This window comes from Ochotona curzoniae, unplaced genomic scaffold, assembly GCF_017591425.1.
Source record: "Ochotona curzoniae isolate NIBS_2020 unplaced genomic scaffold, NIBS_Ocur_1.0 scaffold_4701, whole genome shotgun sequence".
Lineage (NCBI taxonomy): Eukaryota > Metazoa > Chordata > Mammalia > Lagomorpha > Ochotonidae > Ochotona > Ochotona curzoniae.
Window position 1 is genome coordinate 75,056,833 of NW_024467122.1, and position 10,711 is coordinate 75,067,543.

At 55.4% G+C, this 10,711-nt stretch overlaps 1 protein-coding gene across 3 annotated transcripts in view; it reads left to right on the forward strand.

Annotated features, from left to right (window-relative positions):
• ACSBG1 (acyl-CoA synthetase bubblegum family member 1) overlaps positions 1 to 10,572 on the forward strand; it is a 43,280-nt gene extending 32,708 nt beyond the window's left edge. For all 3 annotated transcript variants that reach the window (XM_040968911.1, XM_040968912.1, XM_040968910.1), the window contains 9 exons: positions 3,186 to 3,266; positions 3,382 to 3,531; positions 3,725 to 3,901; positions 4,589 to 4,770; positions 5,764 to 5,994; positions 6,482 to 6,699; positions 7,615 to 7,754; positions 8,254 to 8,500; positions 9,957 to 10,572. In XM_040968911.1, the coding sequence (XP_040824845.1) occupies positions 3,186 to 3,266; positions 3,382 to 3,531; positions 3,725 to 3,901; positions 4,589 to 4,770; positions 5,764 to 5,994; positions 6,482 to 6,699; positions 7,615 to 7,754; positions 8,254 to 8,500; positions 9,957 to 10,042 (1,512 nt within the window). In that variant the 3' untranslated portion in view covers positions 10,043 to 10,572. The remainder of the gene's footprint in view (positions 1 to 3,185; positions 3,267 to 3,381; positions 3,532 to 3,724; positions 3,902 to 4,588; positions 4,771 to 5,763; positions 5,995 to 6,481; positions 6,700 to 7,614; positions 7,755 to 8,253; positions 8,501 to 9,956) is intronic.
• Positions 10,573 to 10,711: the final 139 nt, after the last annotated feature.

The window sequence follows — 10,711 nt, forward strand, 5'->3', positions numbered from 1 at the left end:
CAGCGCCTGGCTCCTGGCTTCTGCCTGGCCCAGCTCCAGCTGTTGTAAGGAGTTTGGGAAGGATATCAACAGATGGAAGTACTCTCTCTTTCTCTCCCCAAATCTTTCTGCCTCTCAAAACAAATAGATATACATATACTTTTAAAAAATTGATTTATTTTACTTGGAAAATAAGAGTTACAGAGAGAGGAGAGAGAAAGAGAACTTCCATCCACTGGTTACTCCTCAAATGGCTACAATGGTCAGAGCTGTACCACTCCAAAGCTGGGAGCTAGGAGCTTCTTATGGATCTCCCATGTGGATGCAGGGGTCCAAGGATCTGAGTGATCAAATCAGCAGAGTGATCCTCTGCTGTTTTCCCAGTTGCATTGTCAGGGAGCTGGATCAGAAACGGAGCATCTAGAACATGTATTGCTGCCCATGTGGGATGCCAGTGACACAGGCAGAGAAATAGCCTGTTGAGCCACCACACCAGCCCCAAGTAAATAATTTTTTAAAAAACAAGAAATTCCTCCCGGTGGCAGGCGCAGGTCACAGTTAAACTCATTCCCTAAGACAAAATCCCCAGGTGGGAGGAAGCCATAGGAGACCTCCCTCCCTGGGCTGGAGCCGGGAGCAGCGGTGCAGGCCGAGGACAGCAGGGCCACAATTGAAGCCCAGGATGCCATAGGCATGGAGCAGGAAGGAGACTTCTCCGAGGAGCCTCATGAACACCCCAGGTTACTTAAAAGAATGCAGACTCTGCACCTAGTGTCTAGAACATTCTGTGACTCTCAGATCAGGATGGCTACTGCTGGTGATACAGTGTTCCTATGTCGCTGAAGCCCTGTCTGCCCCAGGGGCCTTCTGCCTCCTTGTCCCAGCAATTCTGTGATTTCCTTTTCCTTTCGGCTCTGTGGGTTCCTGCTTCATGTATTCGGAGCCCTGTTTTGGGTCTATACCTGCTTGGGTTATTCTTCTCCATTGAGAGCTTATCAAGAAATGGCCTTTTTGGTTCCCCCTCCTTTTTTTATTTTTATTTTTAATTTAAAAGGCAGAGTTACAGAGAGAAAACAAGAGAGATCTTCCATTCTATGCTTCACTCCTCAAATGGCCGCAATAGCTGGAGCTGAGTGGATCCAGAGCAAGGAGCCAGGAGCTTCTTTTGGGTCTCCATTGCAGATGCAGGGTCCCGAGGCTTTGGGCCATCCTCTGCTACTTTCATAGGCCACAGGCAGGGAGCTGGAAGGGAAGTGGAACAGCTGGGGCACGAACTGGTGCTCATATGGGATGCTGGAGCCACAGGCACAGGATTATCCTCTATGCCACTGTGTGCCCAGAACTGGTCCTCTTTATCCCTGCCCATACCTCTTGTTCCCAGCCTGCTTCCCTCTAGTGAATGCATGCTCTAGATTTATGATTAATATTTGCATGAATGTATTTTGGTGCTCTTTGATCTTTTGAAAAAAAAAAAAAAAAGATGTATTTGAAAGAGTGACAATGAAATCTTCCACCTGTTTCACTCCCCAAATGGCCACAACAGCCAAGCACATCGATCAACAGGGAGCTGGATCGGAAGTGGAGCAGCCAATATTAAAAGCCGGCACTCTGATATGGAATGCTAGCCCCACAAATGGCAGCTTACTCCACAATACCACAATGCCAACTCTGGATTCCCTGCCTTTTATCTCTTTCATTGCACTTCGAGCTTCTTGCAGCCAGCCTGTGGTTGGGTCCTACGCTTCCATCCAAACTGACAGAACGGTCTAGAAATCCACCTTGTGGGTGCTTGCTTGCTGTTTGTCCCATCTGGTTTGACCAAGGTCTCAGTCATCCTCCTCCACTCCCCCAATCTCATCTGACTTACTTTTTTACGTTGGTTTTCTGTTTAGTCCACATCGCTTAGTCAGCCAGCCTGTTAGCATATGGTCTCAACTAATACAGCCATGGCGGTGTGAAACCTGCCCTCCGTCTCCATAGAGACACAGCCGATTACAGATGGAGAACCATTGCTAAAACATGACGCCGGTCCTGAGCAGGCAGCTGTCCTGACTGCCCAGGCAGCAGAGCACAGCAGCTCTTCCCGCTGACACCACAGGAAGGCCTGTGAATCCTTAAGAGTCCCTCTAGGCGTTCTGTGAGCTGTGTGTAAGTTGCGTACAGGACTGGACTGTAGCAACCCCCAGGGGAGCCCAGGACCATCGCCTCCTTCCTGCTGCTGACTCCGTCTCACGTCCGCAAGGGCTGTAGCCCCATACACATTGCTATGTTGCTTAAACAGCCCACAATCACTCAGAGTGCACCGTGTGTGTGTGAAGATTTATTTAGTTCAGAACCTGGCACAATGGCTAAACAGCTAAATCCTCACCTTACGAGTGCCCACATTCCATATGGGCACTAGTTTGTGTCCTGGCTGCTGCACTTCCCATCCAACTCCCTGCTTGTGGCCTCGGAAAGCAGTCGAAGACGGCCCAAAGCCTTGGGACCCTGCACCCACGTGGAGAAATTCCTGGCTCCTGGCTTCAAATCAGCTCAGCTCCAGCTGTTGCGGTCACTTGGGGAGTGAACCAGTAGATAGATCTTTCTCTGTCTCTCCTCTTTGTTAGTCTGATTGCTTTTCCAATAAAAATGAACCTAACTCTTGAAAAAACCTAACTCTTTTTTTGAAAGGCAAAATTACATGAATAGTAAAAGAGAGAGAGAGAACTCTTCCATCTGCTGGTTCACTCCCTAAATGGCTGCAGTGGCTGGAATGGGGCCAGGCTGAAGCCAGGAGCCAAGAGCTTCATCCTGGTCTCCCATGCGGGTGGCAGGGACCATCTTCTGCTGCGTTCCCAGAGGTACTAGCAGGAAGCTGCATCAGAAGCAGAGCAGCCAGAACTTAAACTAGGGACTCTGTCCCCTCAGCTACCCGAGGCTCACGTGTGCTGGGTCCTGGCTGCGCTCACCCAGGCCTGCATCCCTGAGATTAGGCTATGATAGAAGGTCTTCCCTGTCCCTGCCTGTCCCTATCCCCACTGTTCCCAAGTTCTTTCGGTGGGGAACAGGTGGCAACTGTGCTGTGGGTCAAAGTTCAGAGGTAGGGCTTTCCCCTCACCCCAAATCGTTGACCTCTTCCCGCTTGTGCAGCAGGACAGCCCTGGTTGATGGGGGTTCCTTTCAGGGAGTGACCTTGGCCTTGCAATATGCATTTCCTGTCCACACAGATCTGGAAGAACCTGCCACATCTGAAGGCAGTGGTGATATACCGAGAGCTGCCTCCTAAGCCGATGGCCAACGTATACACGGTACTGGAGTGGGCCAGGCTGGGGATGGAGGTGGTGGTGGCAGGTGGGGGGCAGGGTGAAAGCTGTCCAGTTCCTTGTTGTTCATCCTCTCCTCCGTGCTGGCGGCCCACTGCAGATGGAGGAGTTCATGGAGCTGGGGAATGGTGTGCCCGAAGAGGCCCTGGACTCCATCATCGAGGCCCAGCAGCCCAACCAGTGCTGCGTGCTGATCTACACATCAGGCACCACGGGCAACCCCAAGGGCGTGATGCTGAGTCAGGACAATGTAGGACGAATACCCAGCTGGGCAGAGGGCTCACAGTGGGGTCAGGCTGGGTCCAGCGACAGGGATGGGGGTAGGGAGAGGAGAGGCGTGACCCTGGGCCAGAGTTGGGCACAGTTTCTGAACAAGTAGCCCCAAGTCCCCAAGGCAACTGTGAGCTCAGCCCATGCCTCCTGTGTCCCCTGCCCTGCTCCAGATCACGTGGACAGCACGCTATGGCAGCCAGGCGGGTGACATCCAACCGGCAGAGGTACAACAGGAGGTGGTGGTCAGCTACCTGCCCCTCAGCCACATCGCTGCCCAGATCTACGACCTGTGGACAGGCATCCAGTGGGGTGCCCAGGTCTGCTTTGCTGAGCCCGACGCCTTGAAGGTCAGCCTGCTCCCTTGCCAAGTAGGGGTGCGGACCCTGGGTGTGCATGGACTGGGGGCGGTCCTGAGAGAGGGCCATGGGAGGTCATCTGGTGGCCACGCCCCTCCTTGACTCGCAACCTTGCAGATTGCATCTGTCTTGGGACATCTGTCTGATTTCATTTTTAAAAAATGGTTTTTAAAAAAAGAGAGAATCTTGCATCTGCTGGTTTGCTCCCTCAAAGTCTCCCACCTACCCAAGAGCCATGCTAGGCCAGGCTGAGGCCCTAAGCCAGGAACTAACTCCATCCGGGTCTCTCCTGTGGCTGGCAGGGTCTCAACCCCTGCTGGCTCTGAGGGCGCATGCTGGCTGCAGCAGGAAACGGAAGTGATACGGGCTCCTGGGCACTCTCCCACTGCACCAAATGCACCCTCTGCACTCTCCTTTTAGCTTCCCTTGTGCATCTCAGGGACCCCCGAGTTTGGCTCGTTCTGCCGCTAAAGCCCATGCAGCTTGGGGAACCAGAGAGGTTGTGCTCTGTCAGAGAGAAAGCCTCAGCACAGGCAGGACTGAGGAGGGGCTGGGGTGCCCCGGCAAGTCCACGGGGATGATATCGGGGTGGAAAGGGGTGTGCATGGGCTGTACACAGCACACTCTCGGATGCAGCTGGCCCTGACCTTGCCTTGCTTCCCTCCTGGCTCTGAGTAGGGAAGTCTGGTGAACACCCTGCGGGAGGTGGAGCCCACGTCCCACATGGGGGTGCCCCGCGTGTGGGAGAAAATCATGGAGCGCATCCAAGAGGTGGCGGCTCAGTCCGGCTTCATCCGGCGCAAGATGCTGCTGTGGGCCATGTCAGTGACCCTGGAGCAGAACCTCAACTGCCCCCACAGGTGAGAAGGACCCGAGACTTGAGGTCTGGGGCAGCCACCAGGCTTGTTGTTCCCTGGGCCTCTCAGTTCAGGATACCCCATGCAAAGACTCCCATCCACAGACAAGCCTGGGCCTCACCCTCTTCCTGCTGCCCTCGTCCTGGGATGCTGCCTGGGAGGGCTCACTTGCTCCACTTGCTGAGAAGCACTCCTATCAGTTGTAAGTGGCTGGGAAGGGGACCACAGACCTGGGACCTTAGCTTTCCTAGGCACCCCTGAATCCCACAGGATCCATCAGCTGTCACCTGTGATTGCTTTTTGCAGGGTTCTTAAAGTTATTTATTTATTTGAAAGACAGAATTACGGAGAGATCTTCCATCTGCTGGTTCACGCCCCAAATAGCTGCAATAGCCAGGGCTGGGTTAGTCTAGAGAGCCAGGAGCCAGGAGCTTCTTCTGGGTCTCCCGTGCAGGTGCAGTGGCTCAAGCATTTGACCCATCTTCCACTGCTCTCCCAAGTGCATTAGCAGAGAGTTAGATCAGAAGTGGAACAGCTGGAACTCATATGAGTGCTCATATGGGATGCCCATGTTGCACGTGGACGCTTTGACTGATGTGCCACAAGGCCAGTCCCCCACTGATTGCTTTTTCAGACTCCATGTTACCCAGAGCTTGGCCTGGCTTCAGGGTAGAAGGGTTGCATTGTGGTGTGTGGTTCCTTGCACATGTGTGCTCTGCCACATGCAGTTGTCAGGGAAACATGCAGGAACACAGCACTTGCAGGCTTCCGATGGGGTCATCCGTGCATGTCCCTGTGTGCCCTAGTCACCTGCACACACATGTACACATGCCTCCATCAGCATGCATGTTCATGGGCACGACCAACATTGCACACACATAACAAGGGGCTGGGCATTGGTACCAGTGTCAGAGAAGATACCCAGATGGCTGTGTGGGAACCCTCTGCTGCCTTTCTCCCCTGAGCCTGGAACCGTCCCTGCCCCTCTTCTGCTAGCGAGCTGAGGCCTTTCACGAGCAGACTGGCAGATTACCTGGTGCTGGCCAAGGTGCGCCAGGCGCTGGGCTTCGCCAAGTGCCAGAAGAGTTTCTACGGGGCAGCACCCATGACAGCCGAGACACAGCACTTCTTCCTCGGCCTCAACATCCGCTTGTACGCCGGCTACGGCCTCAGCGAGAGCACAGGCCCCCACTTCATGTCCAGCCCTTACAACTACCGGCTCTATAGGTGAGGAAGCCCCAGGCTGCCATCTGCCTAAGGGACCCCCTTGTCTCCCAACCCTCTGTGAGAGCATCTCAAGTGCCTACTCTGCCCTCCTGGCTAAGTCTCTTGCCTATTGCAGGTGAGGCCGGGGGTGAAAGCTGTGGGGGGCAGTTCAGAGAGACCTGCTGAACAGGTGTCTCCTGTTGGAAGGAATTTACTCCATCATTCCCTCCCTTTTGCAAGGGTGCATTGGGATGACTGATGGTTCAGGCTCCAAGTGGACATGGGAATGGAGGGTGGGGGTGGAGGGCATCTCTGTGGCATTTCAATGCCTGCCCCCAATGGGCCTAGCCCAGAGCAGTCTCACCCACTAACTGGCATGGCAAACCTTTCCTCTACGAACTAAGTCTGTTATTCCACTGGGAAACACTGGGAGGGGGCAATAGGGGATGGCTGAGAGATTAGAGAGGCACCTCCCGGGGACCACAGCTCCCTGCCCCTCCCATGCCAGCTCGGGCAAGGTGGTGCCAGGCTGCCAGGTGAAGTTGGTGAGCGAGGATGCCGAGGGCGTGGGCGAGATCTGCCTGTGGGGCCGTACTATCTTCATGGGCTACCTGAACATGGAAGACAAGACGAGTGAGGCCATCGACGCCGAGGGCTGGCTACACACAGGTGACACTGGCCGCCTGGATGCCGACGGCTTCCTATACATCACCGGGCGCCTGAAGGGTGAGTGTCCCTGAGGTCAGCAGCGTAGGGTGGGGGGCCTCTGGGAATTCTTTCCCATCACTATATATTTTGGGTTTTTTTTTTAATCATTTATTTATTTGAAAGGGTAGAGAGAGATGGCTACAACAGCCAGGGTTAGGCCAGACACCTCAGGGAGGAGCAGGAGATATCCCTGCCGCCTTTGGGCCCCGGGCTGTGCACCTGCTTGGGCTGTGCAGGTCAGTGAACCCCCAGGGCCAGCCTGGCTGGTGGCAGTCTGGCTTGGGAGCTACAGGTGGCTGCTGGAGTGAGCCGCGGTCGCCACCTAGTGTTTGCCTTTGTAGTGGCAGGTGAGGACATTTGGCGTCCCTGCGCCGGATTGGTTAATAAGCAGCCAGAAAACCTAATTTGAGCTTTTAGAAACAGCGCAAAGAGAGGCCAGGGTCTTTTCTCTATATACGTGCAGCAGCCAGCCCACTCTCTCCTGACTTTCCTGAAATGCCTCCTTGGAAGTTTGCCAGGTCTGATTGGCTCCATGGGTCTGTGTGCCTGGTCTTCGCTGTTGGGGTTTTATCATGGAGATATCTGACTGTGCAGGAACTATTGATATGAAACGAAGGAAGGGAGAAGAAACGATGCCAGCTGTTCAAGGCGTGGGCTGGGAGGAGCTGGTGCTGGCAGAGGGAACAGTGGATGAGAAGGGTGGGCAGGCAAGAACTCTAGTGAGAGTTCAAGTGGGGGCTGGGTGAGCCTCCATCTCGGGTGGGAATAGGGGGCTGTGACTGTTCCCTGCAGGCATGAGGAGCTGCAGAGGATGCAGGGTAGGGGGATGCTACCACTGTCCATCTTTGAGGCTGTGGCTGTGTCCAGGGGCTGGGGCTCAGCAGCGGCCCCTGGACTATAGCCTGTGCCTGGGGCGTGGCCTCACCTCTCCAGAGCTGATCATCACGGCGGGCGGTGAGAACGTGCCCCCGGTGCCCATTGAGGAGGCGGTGAAAACCGAGGTGCCTATCATCAGCAACGCCATGCTCATCGGCGACCAGAAGAAGTTCCTGTCCATGCTGCTTACCTTGAAGGTGCGCCGGGGTGGGGAGAGGCGGGGTGGGCTCTGGTTGGGATGAGCAGCCGGTGTGTGTGAGTGTGTGTGGGGGGGTGGGCCATGGGCCTGGGTCAGCCGGAGCCATGTTCCACCTTGGCCTTGGGTCACTGCTGCCAGCCAGTGCTGCCTGCACTGCAGGGCGACCACAGCCCACACCACTCCCTCCCTCCCCAGCAGGCCGCAGTGATTACTCTGCTCATATCTCTATCTACCTCCATTCACACCTGCAGCTCGCACTCGCACGAGGCAGATCACACCTGTAGATCACACACTAGTAAGCACCTTCAGTTCACACCTGCACATTACACACTGACTTCTCCGGGACCACTGCGGGGCCATGCAGAGCCCCGTGCTGCTCTTTCTGGAACCATCTCTCTGGAACACTGTTCACATAGCACATACACACATACACGTACGCATGGCTTTGCTGCCGGCTCTCAGGCCACCCCAGCTCAACCTCCCATCCTCCTTTGTAGTGCACTCTGGACCCCGACACCTCGGACCCCACAGACAACCTCAGTGAGCAGGCCGTGGAGTTCTGCCAGCGCGTGGGCAGCAAGGCCACCACGGTGTCAGAGATCGTGGGGCGGAGGGACGAGGCCGTGTACCAGGCCATCGAGGAGGGGATCCGCAGAGTAAACAGCAATGCAGCAGCCCGGCCCTACCACATCCAGAAGTGGGCCATCCTGGAGAAGGACTTCTCCATCTCTGGCGGAGAGCTGGGTAGGTGGGATCTGGGGTGTGCACGGGAAGGCAGTGGTGGGAAAGGAAGGGGCGGCTGGGAGGCAGCAGCTAGGCCAGGCAGCAGGACCTGCTGGGTGCATGAGCTGGTGGCTGTGCGGCCTGCGGATGCTGGAGCCCCCAAATGGGAACCTACGACATTTCACTGTTTTTGCTCTGTGACTCTTCCCCTGCTGGATGATGGCGGATCCCCCAGGCAGACAGCACAACCCTGCCAGAAGGGGTTGGGACTGGGGTCTCCTGGCTCCAGTTGGGACTGGGGTCTCCAGGCTGCTGCGTACCTGCACAGAGCACGGATCTGGAGCAGGCTCTGGCGTGGCCTCAGCTGGCCGAAAGGGGGGCTCTCAGCGGCAGCACCATGGGGTGCTCGTGGCACGGGGTTGGTGGATGTGACTTCTCCAGTGATACCCCATGACCCCTTGAGGGCTGAGCTAACAGGAGCTGACTGCCCTGTGAGGTCACCCAGAGGGGAGATGGTGCACGCAGACCTGATGTACGGCTCTGGTGTTGAAGCTGTTCATTCTATGGTGCAGTGAGCAAGGCACTAAACGTGTGCGCCAACCACTCATGTCCAGAGAGAGGAAATCAAGGCTGAGGAGAGTGACTTGGGGAGGGCTCGTTTCAGCCACGTGGACGCCCCTGCTCCCCAAGCCAGAGGCAGCTTCTAGGGTCATGGGAGTGTCCAAAGGAGCCACATGTCCTGTCATTTGTTATCCCCCACATGGTACAGATTCCCACGGCGAGCAGCTCCATTCCTTTGGGAAGATCGGTCCCTGGAGTCAAAGGTTCCACTTCTGCACCCAGCACACAGAGCTTCTCCCAGGTCTCCCACAGGGGTACAGGCACCCAAGCAATTGGGCCATCTTCCACTAATTTCCCAGGCTCATTAGCAGGGAGTTGGATCAAAAGTGAAACAGCCAAGGACTCGATCCTGTACCCACAGGGGGATGTGGGCTCTACCAGCAGAGGCTTATTGCACTACACCAGTGTCATCAGGTTTGGGTTGCCAAACCCACCACTTCCGCTGCCACTGATGCAGCCCATTGCAGATAAAAAATTCACATATTGTGACAACTATTGATGTGGGACCTGCGTTGTGCTCCAAGGCAGCTGGGAGGATGTGAGGGTTATGTGTGAATACTAACTACAGTATTTCACATAAGGGACCTGAACATCACAGACTGGAGTGGGCGGTGGGGTGGGCCTGGAACCAGCGTCACTGTTCACTCAGGGAGCAGAACAGAACACAGGTGAGTCAGGACAAGGTGGGTGCGGCCAACAGCACTTCACCAGGTACCTATCCTCAAAAGTGACCTCCCAGCACCTGCATGTGCCCTGGCATGCCATAGCAGCAGAAGGTGGTTCCTCCAGGCCCCTTGGTCACATGCTTCCCACGTAGAGTCCGAGCCTCACTTGCTTCTTTCTTCTCCCCTTTTAGGTCCCACGATGAAGTTGAAGAGGCTCACAGTCCTGGAGAAGTACAAAGATGTCATTGATTCCTTTTACCAGGAGCAGAAGCAGTAACCAGGGCTCCTGGCTCCTGCTGCGGACAGACATGCAGGCCATTCTAGCAGTTTCCAGGCTCCATCTATCATCCATCTGGGCTCAGAAAGCTTCTGGCTAGTGTGCCTCATGTCATGGTTGGGGTGCAGTGCTGCTGGGTCGCACACCCACGGGAACTGACCAATCCCAAGCAGTTCTGGCACCGGGATAGTCCTGTGCTGGTACAACTTTTTTGTTCAGGTGACAGATGAGATCCGCTCCTCCTCAAGGAACCGGAGGGCTGGCCACACGGGACTTCGGTTCCAGGTAGACTTAACAAGCTGCTAGCTGCCCTAACAGGTGCATCCTGTGAGCGGCAGGCTGAAGGGAGGCTGGGGTAGAGGGCCACGGGAAGGCAGTCACGGCCCACTCGCCTGGACTCTGCCCATGTTCCAACTTGCTGACCTGGCACCCCTCCACCTTGCCAACTGACTGGATGCTTAACAAAGCTGCTGCTGCTGCTGCTTATGTGATTATATTTAATGTGCCATTTGAATATTAAACCTTTTAACACAACTGCCAAGGAGTCCCAGACTGTGCATGTCCACTGAGCAGGAAGGTGTCTAACCCATGCAACTCTATGGTAAAACGTGTTAGCCACAGGATTACTCTGAACATGGGGAACAGCCGTTCTCCAACCAAGCGACCCAA